This window comes from Octopus bimaculoides, chromosome 9 (genome assembly GCF_001194135.2).
Source record: "Octopus bimaculoides isolate UCB-OBI-ISO-001 chromosome 9, ASM119413v2, whole genome shotgun sequence".
Classification (NCBI taxonomy): Eukaryota; Metazoa; Mollusca; class Cephalopoda; order Octopoda; family Octopodidae; genus Octopus; species Octopus bimaculoides.
In genome coordinates this window covers 34,876,054-34,888,248 of record NC_068989.1, presented here as the reverse complement: position 1 = coordinate 34,888,248, position 12,195 = coordinate 34,876,054, and the positions used below count along the sequence as shown (strand labels likewise).

Genomic DNA, 12,195 nt, shown 5'->3' with positions numbered 1-12,195 from the left:
CGACTGGCTCCTGTGCCAATAGCACGTAAATAGTACCATCCAAACATGGCCAATGCCAGTGTCACCTGACTGGCTCCTATGCCGGTGGCATGTAAAAAGCACCCACTACACTCTTGGAACGGTTGGCGTTAGGAAGGGCATCCTGCTGTAGAAGCATTGCCAGATCAGATTGGAGCCTGGTGCAGCCTCCTGACTTGCCAGTCCCCAGTCAAACCATCCAATCCATGCCTGCATGGAAAACGAATGTTAAACCACCACCACCACCACCACATCTTACCATCTTTAAAAAAAAGAAAAGAAAAAGACAAAATAAAAAGTAGTCCTGTAGTTCTAGATACTCCTAAAAATATAGGATAGTCCTTTTGATCATACATCATAAGGTCTGTCAGATCAAGGCTAATATATAATGATTAGTCCAGATGTGTCTGTAGATATATGTTCTAAAAAGAACCTTGAGATAGTATACATTAATTACAATCAGTCTGACCAACCACAGGAAAGTTATTGTTTTCTCAGATATTACACAAGACTATCTTTAATAAATGATCTATCAATCACACTGTCCAGCAGTAATTCCCATGGCTACAGATCTCCATAATAAATATAAACACAATATAAATATACATCAGTATAGATACAAGGTGCATTCCATAAGTTTTGAGATTTTTTTAGGAGAGGCAGTTATAACTGTTCGAGGTTATCATAATTTTAGTATATTATTTCTATACATCTAATATGCTGACCTGCCAACTTTTGTTATTCCAGCTTGAAGGAGATGGCTGTAACAGCACTTTGAACACCTATTATTAGACACTACTTGTCACAGCTGACACTACTTGTCGCAATGCAGTCAGAACGTGAAAACTATTTGAAAGCTCACAATGCAATAAAGTTCTATGTTAAACTGGGCAAAAATACGACAGAAATTTATGAAATGCTCCACACTGTTTATGGATTAACCTGTATAAGCTGGACATCTGATTTTGCTGGCATGAGAGGCCAGGCAAAGCAAGTCCACCCAGAAGCTCATGATGATACCTTTTTTCAACAACAAGAGCATCATCTACATCTACTGAGTTCCCACTAGTCAGATAGTCAACAAAGAGTACATTGTGAAGGTTTTCATACAGAGATTTTGTCACAAAAGGCCAGAGCTCTTCCACTTGAATCATTGATACCTCTACCAGGACAGTGCATCAGGCCACAGTTCCATCCTGGTAATAAACTATTTGACAAAGATGGACATCAAAACTGTCCCTCACTCTCCTTACAGTCCCATTCGACTTTTGGTTGTTCCCTAAGCTGAAGGAGAACCTCAGCAGCAGTCATTTTGAAGACATTGAGGAAATGAAGGAGGCTGTGACGAGGGTCCTGGACACCTTCACTTTGGAGGACTTCCATGGGATATTCACAAAGTGGATGGAGTACTATAACAAGTGCATTGAGGTCATAGAATCCTTCTTTAAAAGCAATTTGAACTTAATAAATGTCTCTGAACTTAATGTCTCTCCTGAAAAAGTCTCAAAATTCTGGAATGCACCTTGTGAGCTGTAAACCATTAAAAAAACAAATCAAAATCTCTTTACTACTTTATCCTGAAAGATTTAATTGTATGCCATGATCCATGACAATATAAAGAGAAAAATTTTGTTATGCTTTATTAGAAAAAGGAGAAGCAGGGTGTGATATGTTTTATCTGACAATGAAGGTGTGTGTATATATATGTATGTACATATGTATATTTACATGCACACACCCATATTCATTCATGGACACACCCTTACATCAAGAGTTCTACTATTTAATTGTAATGACCAAATAGATAGAATACCATACACTTAATTTATGAGTTATGAATAGTGTATTGTATCATATTTACAATGACACATTACTTTTTTCAGTTTACCAACTTGGAATGTTGCATACAAAGTAGGTCAACATAATTTAGAGACCTTGAACTGACTGAATAATCATGGAGTTTTTAAGATGCTGATTGTTTATATTTCCTAGCCAAGTGGACTGTATTCAAACACAGTTCAAACCATCACAGCCCAGAGATGCTTTCTACAAGGACTACTACTTACTATCATCTCCACCACATGTATTTTAGATATATCTGAGATGCAATGAACAATGGATAGACCCACTGAAATTTTCGGAATTTTGAGGTATGAAATATGTAATATGAAGTAATGTTAAAGTGCTAGTTTACTAATCTGTTGTGATGAGAGTCATGATGCCCCCTTGCCCGGAGTGAGCATATCAAACATGTGAAGTATGTCTTTAAAAAAATTAAGGATTATGGTTTCACACTCAGTGAAGAGAATTGTGAATTTTTTCGCCTAAAATCAAATCAGATAAGAATAGAAGACGTCCTGACCCATTGAGGGCAGCGCAGTCAAGAAGATACCTCCTCCAACAAGTATAACATTACAAACTTTCCTTAGCCTAGTAAATTACTATCAACAGTACATTCCAAATATACATAAATTGAGAGCACCATTAAATGATTTACTAAAAAAGAAGTAAAATGGAATTGATCAGTAAAGTGCCAAAACATATTTGAAGACATAAAGAAAATACTAATTTCTGACTTGTAACTAGCACATTTCGATCCTAGAATGGACATTATTGTAGCGTCTGATGCTTCAGAATATGGAATAGGAGCAGTTTTGCTACACAAGAATAAAGATGGAAATATGAAGCCAGTAGTTCATACTTCATGTTTGCTGGTAGCAGCAGAAAAAAAGTATAGTCAGATAAAAAAGGAGGCTCTATCGATTATTTTTGTGGTAAAAAAATTTCACAAATTTCTATGTAGTAGAAGTTTTTCTTACAAACTGACCATAGACCATTACTGTCAATTTTTGGATCAAAGAATGGATTGCCTACCCATACAGCAAGCCGACTACAATGTTGGAGTACAATATTGCTGAACTACAATTTTAAGACACAGTATATTCCATCGAAGAAAATTGGCCATGCAAACTGCTTATTGAGGTTAATTCCCAAGAGCATGGAACTGCTAGAAGAGACCGTGATAATGTTATTGCAGTCAGAAAATGAAGTAAGAAGTATTGTGTGTAATGTAATCTAGGAACTGCTAGTGACAGCATGATATAAAAACAGCACATAGTATAAAAATGAAATCCGTAGAGGATAGTTACATTACAAGAATGAAAGAAACATTGAAAAATAAGAATAAAAGAAATATAAATTCAAATAATTTCTCACTATGCAATGATGTCTCAATGTATGCACAGAGAGTAGTAGTACCAAATGCACCACAGAAATAAGTGTTGCATCAATTCCACTGTGGGCACCCAGGGATGTCTAGAATGAATGCTTTAATGAAGAGCTTTGTATACTGATCAACTATGGACAGGGACATTAAGAAATAAGAAATTGATGAAAGCATGTAGAGGTAGCGTGTTGGCAACCAAAACACGAACAGTAAAATACCAATCATGGCCAGAGACTGAGTGCCCATGGTCCAGGATACATATTTACACTGGACCAGTGAATGGTACATACTATCTAATCGTTGTGGATGGCTATATAAAGTAGCCAGAGATACACAGATGTATCAGGCTGAGTAAAAAGTAAGCTACATTTTGAAACATGAAATTCATCACAATATATTTCACCAATGCAGAAATTCTATTCATCAAAATAAGTACCATTACAATCAACACATTTTTGCCAACGAGTTACATGTTTGTTTATTCTGTTAACATAAAAATCTGGATTTCTGGAACTGATGAACTCTTTGAATGCACTTTCAGCATCGGTTTGATTTTTGAACTCCTTCTCTTGCAGGAAACCATCAAGGTGCTTGAAAAAGTGGTGTGTGCTCAGTAAAACAGAAAGAAAAAGTGGTGTGTGCAATGAATAATACTACCTTAAAAGTTGGGCAATTAAGACACAACAGTTAAAAAAGAAAAGGAAAGGTGCTGGAAAGAGGAAAGAATTAAAGAAATTCCACTTTCTCACAGTAGTCAAAATCTCAAAAGGAGAGATGTGATGAGAGTTACAATGCCTCCTTGTGAGAGATGGACTGGTCCAAGTAAAGTATAGATAGTAACAATCTGAGTTCAAAGGTTCAGAGTTCAGAGAAGTTCGTGTTAGTTCACAGTGAAGTCAGAAGGTGTCAGTTGGTTAGTTCACAAGGAATATTGATTGTTGGTTTGTAAAGAGATTTGTTAGTTCATTACACTGTTTTTAGCTTCAATTCTTCTATAAACTCCTGAAGGAGAAATAGATATTACCCTCAAACATAACTAATCTACCAATGATTAACACCTCTGATTAGGAGAGATCAAGCAATTGCATGAGATAAGTAAATTATTGATTGGTTGACTTTTGATGTGGACATTGAGCGATTTTGAGAAAATAATACTAATAATTATTATTATTATTATCAATAATAATAATAATTGTTTACTTTTTTATTTTTTCCTTTTTCTCACTGTCTTCCCCTTGTTCTCTATCACATGAGTTTATAAATGAACAATCTGGTGTGTTTATTTGAATGGCCTACCAATGTATACAGTGCATTTCTCTACGTGTCAAGAAGACACTTGGCAAGAAATGGGAACAGAATTGAAAGATGATAATGAAAATGATAATAATAATAACAAGCACTAACATTAGTATAGTTTAAGTTACATCAGTGCTTAATGGGTGTTAATAAGCTAATATTTGCTAGAAAGGAGACAACTTAAAAAAAAAAAGCAGAAGGTCATAGACAATAAGAAGATTAATTTACAAATAATAATAATAATAATAATAAACAAACATGTCTTAGCAAAATGTTGATAAGCCAGGCTCAAAATAGGGTCAATCAATAATTGATTCTTTCAGAAATAATTCCCTGCATTGTTTGTTGTGTCACAGTAGTGAGGAAGAAGGTAAAGAAAGAAGGAGAGGAAGAGAAAGTAAGAGAAGACAAAGAAAGTAAGGCCATAACATGAATCAAGTTTTGCTATCAGTGAGGCTATCAAGTGTAGGAAGAGATAACCATGTCCCATCATGAACAGAAGGGCAAAAATATCTTTTATATATATATATATATATATATACATTATTATTATAATCAAGGATAAAATCTATATAGGATTTTATCAAGTAGCTAGCATGTAAAACCTTTTGGGTATAAATTAATACAGAGTATATAATTTTTTATAATAATCATAATAGGGGCAAACTACATGGTAGAGCTACATGCTAAATGTCAAATGACTAAAATTATTTATCACATAGACACGGGCTGAAAGCAAGGGAAATGGACGAAAAAGACACACACACACACACAATGGTTTTCCACACTGTTTCTGTCTACCAAATTCTCTCACACGGCAGTGGTTGGTCTGGGGCTATAGCATAAGATACTTGCCCAAGGTGCCATGCAACAGGACTGAACCCTAAACCACACAGTTGTAAAGTGAGGTTCTTAACCAATCATACCTTTACCTATTAAAAAATAATAAATAAGAAAACAATATAGTTATCAACTTTCTCACTTTATGTTGTGGTCAGATCTCTATCTAAGTGAAAGTATTTCAATAAGCTTTGCTGGCCTTCTTGTGATCCAAATATGTCAGCTAGAGTAGACAGTGAAAACAAACTCCACTCTGTGTGTAGCTGATGACCAATACAACTAATTATCAATGAGTTCCTAATAAAACATTCAAATGAATTCATGCTATCAAATGTTTAATTTCCTGAATACTGTCGTAATCCCTACTGTCAGCTGTCATTAACTGAAGCTATAGTTACAATAAAAATGCTAGGTTACTTTAATAGCATCCAAAAATAACAAGAATTACATTTTTGTTTTTTATAAATTCATTTTCAAGAATCTATTGGCAGTGTAAAAATTTACAACTTCAGACTATTTGCAAATTATTCTTCTTGGAGATGTCATTATTTTCAAATAGATCGAGATACATCTTCTCGTTAGAAAACAAAAAAATACTTTAATTTATTATTTACAGAAAATCATATAATGTATCAATCATCTACAAGATATTATGTGGTTAGGTGGTTAGACCAGGAATAAATTTTAAAATATCATCAAAATGGTAGCTGTATTTTCTAACTTTTCTAATCTATACAAACTTCTTGTTTTACTCTGAATCATGCTTTCTCATGATGATGGTGATGATTATGTTGATGATGATGATTAGACTTTACAATTTATAGAATTGGGGGAAGATATCTAAAATGGCTATTTCTTAAAGTTCCTAGCCAATTGAACTATTTCTATTAAATTCAATATCATTTATGAAGTCATCAAATGTTGAAGTTTGCCCTCAAATTTTGATACAAAATATAAAAGGTGTAAAATCTAAACCTGAAATGATATGCTTTAAAATAGGTTTTCAAAAATTTAAATTCTATTTATAACTCAACAAAGAATAAAGAAATAACTCTTTTTAATTTTTGGCACAAGGCAGAAATTTTGAGGGGAGGGGAGCAATTTGGTTAATAAACCTCCAGTACTTGACTGGTATATTATTTTATTGACCTGAAAGGATGAAAGACAAAGTTAACCTCAACAGCATTTGTAGCATATTGGATGCATAGAGCATTAACAATATAAAGTAAAATATGTAATGAGTAAACAAATATTAGAAAGCAATGACTGCTATTAGATTTCCCCATCCTTATCTGACTAATACATAACAGAACTGTAGATTTGTTTCGGCAATATATAAACTCACTGAATCTTGCTGAAAAGGAAGAATAAAGAAATTGTGTACAGAATGTTGTTCTTTTTTTTATAGTGAAAAAATTTTTTTAAATATTATTTAGAAATTTAATACTACTGGGATGCCAAATCTGCCAGATAAAATATAGTTAAGTGGGTGTCAGGATATTTTTAAAGAAGTACAGAACACTACAAATAAGCTGAAACTGAATAAAATATTCAGTAATCTCACATCTCAGAAATTAATTTAGCAAATAAAATTAATATTCTTCACAGATGTCTGTCTTGCAAAAACACAACATGTAATGGTTTAGCAGAAAAATTTAATCTAGGCATCAATTATAGATGTTACATAAGCTTCTACTGAAGCTTATGTAACATCTACAGAGGTTGTCAGCGGTTTGCTGTGTCAACTGGGGAACGGCATTATCAGGATATAACACAACGAGATAAATACAGCCAGTAGACATTGACTAAGTATTGATACACCTGTTGTTGTTGTTTAACCTCAAATCAGTCTTATCAAAAGTATTCCAGATGTGGTCATCCTGTATATTTCAGGCATGGTGAATCTACAAATACATTACTAAATGTATATTTTGCTTTTTAAGATTTGGCTAATCTTGCAGTTTGAGCAGTCATGCAGCAGTCTCCCTATTATTGTTTAGCCCCAGGTCAGCCCTAATTGAGCAAATCCTAGAAGAAAGACATTCCTTTTTGTTTATTCAAATATTATATAGTTCAATGTGTTCTCTTTTTAAGAGTTAATTTGTGATTTGAGGAAGACTTAACTCCTATTTCTAGCAGCTTGAGCAACAATGTAGAAGCTCCCTTGTCCCTGTTCAATTTCAATGGTACCACTGTAGATATCAGTACAGCTGCTCTATGATGATTAAACAGACAAACAGAATTAGATGGGAAATCTCAAAGTTAGTGCTTTAACAGTGAGAAATAATATCTCATAAGCATTTTTGCAATTGCTAACCTGCTTACTGATGAAGAAAGTCAGTAAGATCATTTCTGCTGATAAAAGAATGGTATAAATGTTTCAATGAGAAAACTAAGCAGCTAAATATATAAATAGAGAAAGGAGACAGAAAGAGAAAGAGTGAATGGGAGGAGGAAGGAAACAACATTTTTGTTTAAGTGGATGCTTCGAAATTTTGCATGGTCATCAAGTTAGTATAAAATAATGCTGACCAAGAAATAAATTACAGATGTAGAGTCTGGTAGATTTTCTTAACAGCAGAAGTATTAGGTCAAACTACACACATGCAGGGAACATAAAATCTATATATAAGCATACACATCTGAGTGCTTATACATACAAACAGGCATATATACATGCATACAACATGTACAGTGTGTGTGTGTGCTTGAGTATAAGGATATAGGATTGAGACAAACTGTTAACAGCCAAAAAATGTGTTTTAATGGTACCATATGTTTGGTGCCTTGTGTTTTAAATTTGAAACTCTATTTTGGCTCATCAAATATGTTCTATAATTGAGTTACTTCGTTATCTACTAATTGTTCATAAGCCAATGAGAGTGCATCTACAAAACTACTCAATTTGCTAGAAATAGCAGCTAAATCTAAATACTACCTTAAAATGGAACAACACATTGTGACCACTAGAGCTATGCCATAAAATACTTAATATGTACATTATATAAACAGGAATGGCTGAGTGGTTGAGACATTTGTGTCGTAACCTCATGGCTTTGGGTTAAGTCTCACTGCATGGCACCTTGGGAAAGTGTTTTCTAGACCTACAAGTGGATTTGGTAGACAGAAACTCAAGGAAGCCCGTTTTGTATATATATGTGCATGTGCATGTGTGCATGCATGTGTGTGTGTGTGTGTGTGTGTTGATATCTACTTGTCTTCATATCGTGTGGTAGCTGTAAATGAATGCCACTGACAAACAAGTGTTCTTCATTTCTAAACTTCTATGAAAATATGTCTGGCCATGAGGAACAATTACCTTACTTGGTAACAAGTGAAGCTAGGCAACAAAGAGAGCATCTGGCCATTGAAAATCTACCTCAATGAATTTTGTTTGATCCATGGAAGTGTGGAAAAGTGAGTATGGAAATAATGATGATGATGATAATGATGATGATGATAATGATGATTAAACTAATGACTAAGGTTCATGTGGGACATCATCTCATCAGTCACAACCACCCAAGGTAATCCTTGGATCAGTTATTCCAAGTCTTAAAACTCTTGGCTAAAGGATGCAACTTCAAGGCAGTGTTAACTTAACTGTATATGAAAAATTTGAAAGAGATTACTTTTATTTCTGGAATAATCTCAACTAGCTTAGGATTCAGACAACCGGAAAATGAAATGCTGAGTTAGAAGCAACAGTCCCACAAACCAAAGCATTAGACACAGGCCAAAAGAAAGCTAGCTTTTGTAACCAGGATATCCTCATAAATATTACTACTTCTCCTACCACCAATACTATTACTACTGTTACAGGAGGTCACTGAGCAGGAAGTTATTTCAACAGCTATTTCTTAGAAATAACTTTTTGGGAAAGTGGGAATACATCCACGACTACACAAATATCTATCAAGAGATACCATGTGATGATATCACAAGGTTAAGTAACACATATAATAAAACAACTTAAAGTTTATCAGCTTCATTAAAACATCTTTTGTCTTATACACTTGTTAATATTGTAATTAACCATAGATCAATGAAAATTTTAGTAGACAGTGAAAGCACTGACCATTTTATCTCATCCAATACCCCTCGGCAAAAGGTTTACTCATAAAACTATTCAGAGGTAATGTTGTACTGGCTAAGTCAACACAGCTTAGTTTCCTGAATATAGGAATATACAATGATGACATTTGGTATACTGGAAAGGTGTGCAAACAACAGCCACACTATTAGTTAAGCAAAGTTATCTCTATTTGGACATAATACAAGTATAAAATTTCAGATTTCAGCATTCTTAAGTGGTATTTAAGCTTAACTCCTTTGTTACTATACTTTTGTTGAAATACACTACTTTTATTTCAATCAATTTTGAAGATAATGAAGAATTTAGTGAAATAACAGTCAATATTAAGCCAGTATTTGAAATATAATTTAATATGAAATTTTGATGAAAAGTTTTAATTTAGATGATTTTAAAGCAGGAAGTTTGTATCATAGTACCATGGCAACCTTGGGCAGTTTGATATCAAAAGAGGCAATGGCCCTTGAACAGCTCTAGTGTTATTCAATTTTGCTTGCCTGAAGATTCCACCTGTTACTCCCTTTATTACTGCATTGACGTGAAGGTATTCTGTGGACAACTGTAAGACATAAGCTACCTTATCAAAGGTGTCATAGAACCAAGTAACTGACCATAGAGGTCTAAGGCTGTTGTAACAAAAGAAAATCACAAATGGTACTGTGTCACTGATTTCAGAATCACTTCAACACTTATTCTAGTGCCTGTCATTGATGAGTTAAGAAAAACTATATATCAAAATTGGTATTTTAGCAAACTTGGTAAGAAACTTATTATCAACAACCACCCACTGACAATTAAAGTCATAAAATTGCAGCATTATACAGAGCTTCTATCTCTATTAATGAATGCTGTGACGAGTGATGAACAAGATTATTTTGCAGAATTTTGAATCTACCTAATCTTATTTAAATGTTATTATTGTACACAGTAACTCCACTGAAGACCAGAGACACCCACCTCGCTACTGTAGCCTCATTCAGTCAAAGTCTTGTAACCAGCATGGAGATATCACTAGAGCTAGTGCTATGGACAAAGCACCCAGTACTGTCAGTAAAGTGGTTGGTGTTAGGAAGGGTAACCAACAATAGAAACCAAGCTAAAACAGACAGTGGAACACAATGCAGTCCTTGGACATGTTAGACCAGTCATCCCAAACCAATGTGGAAGATAGACATTAAAAAATGGTGATGATGACAATAATATCTGTTAGGGTGTAACAGATCTCAATATAACATATTTTAGTAAAATATGCATTTTTAGTAAAACAAGCAACAATTTATTTGATTATTATATTAAAATCGCAAAACAAGACCTGATCCTAATAGGTTAGTTCATCTTAAATACCTTAAAGTTCCTACTTCTAAAATGAAAAATGAAAGATAATTACAGGTTGCTAGTTTATTACAGAAAATGATTGGTACATTTTTCTGATAAAATAAAAGACCTGAATGAAATGTACCATGTTTCCTATTCCAAAAAGTAGTTACTGCTTTCAAAAATATTAAAGTTCACATAGAAATCGTCCAACCCATGCTAGCATGGAAAGCGGACGTTAAACGATGATGATGATGATGATAGAAAATGCTTGTCTCCAAGCTATTGACAACTCCATCCTTAGTTGAGATCAAGTTATCACTGCTCTAGGTGTAACTATCTGACAGGGAGAGCATCTTCTGATGCTCCTTCTTAAAGTCCCTTATTCTTCTGCAGAGAAAGAAGCAACTGCAATTGGTAAGTGCTTACATAGATGCCCACACTTGCCTCAATGCTTTACCTTCATTAACCCTTTTGTTATCATGTGTGTGGAAAGACATTGCTTTTGTTTCAATTCATTTCAACTAATAAAGAATTTAGTAAAATAACTGTCATTATTAAGCTGGGATATAAATTAACATGAAATTTCGATGAAAGGTGTCAATTTAGATCACTTTAGAATAGGAAGTTTGTATCAGAAACAGTGATGGTCTGAGGCAGGTTGGTACAGAAAGGGTTAAACACTAATTAACATTTGATGAATCCCATAAATGTAAAATAAAGAATGGCAAAATGTTAGAAGTGACTGATCTTATAATTTTTGATGTTTTCTGCTAAGCCAAATCACAATGTTTTCCCATATATTCTCAATAAATTGCATCAACCAGCTCTGAGAAAATTGTCGAATTATGTGACTTTCATTTGTAGTGAAGATTATTCATAAACATACTTGCTCAGAGTAAAAGGCAGACTGTATGAAGCATGTGTACGAACAGCCATGCTACATGGCAGTGAAACATGGGCCATGACTGCTGAGGACATGCATAAGCTTGCAAGAAATGAAGCCAGTATGCTCCAATGGATGTGTAATGTCAGTGTGCATACTCGACAGAGTGTAAGTACCTTGAGAGAAAAGTTGAACCTAAGAAGCATCAGTTGTGGTGTGCAAGAGAGACAATTGCGCTGGTATGGTCATGTGGCGAGAATGGATGAGGATAGCTGCGTGAAAAAGTGCCACACCTTTGCGGTTGAGGGAACCTGTGGAAGAGGTAGAGCCAGGAAGACCTGGATGAGGTGGTGAAGCATGACCTTCGAACATTAGGCCTCACCGAGACAATGACTAGTGACCAAGTCCTTTGGAAATATGCTGTGCTTGAGAAGACCCAGCAAGCCAAGTGAGACAATAATCCGTGGCCTCTGCCAGAGGTGTAGCCAGCCCACTTATTCGTACCTTTACTTCATTGGACAC

The 12,195-nt window shown here is 34.4% G+C and overlaps 1 protein-coding gene across 2 annotated transcripts in view; it reads right to left on the bottom strand.

The window, feature by feature from the left end:
- Window positions 1–12,195, bottom strand: part of LOC106874288 (uncharacterized) — a 32,232-nt gene that overhangs the window by 10,988 nt on the left and 9,049 nt on the right. The window contains exon 1 of one of the 2 annotated variants that reach the window (XM_052970615.1): window positions 5,396–5,422. The exons of the other annotated variant lie outside the window; for it this stretch is intronic. Coding sequence (XP_052826575.1) covers window positions 5,396–5,407 — 12 coding nt within the window. The 5' untranslated portion in view covers window positions 5,408–5,422. Of the gene's footprint in view, window positions 1–5,395; window positions 5,423–12,195 lie in introns of those variants that run through there. 2 annotated transcript variants of the gene reach the window in all.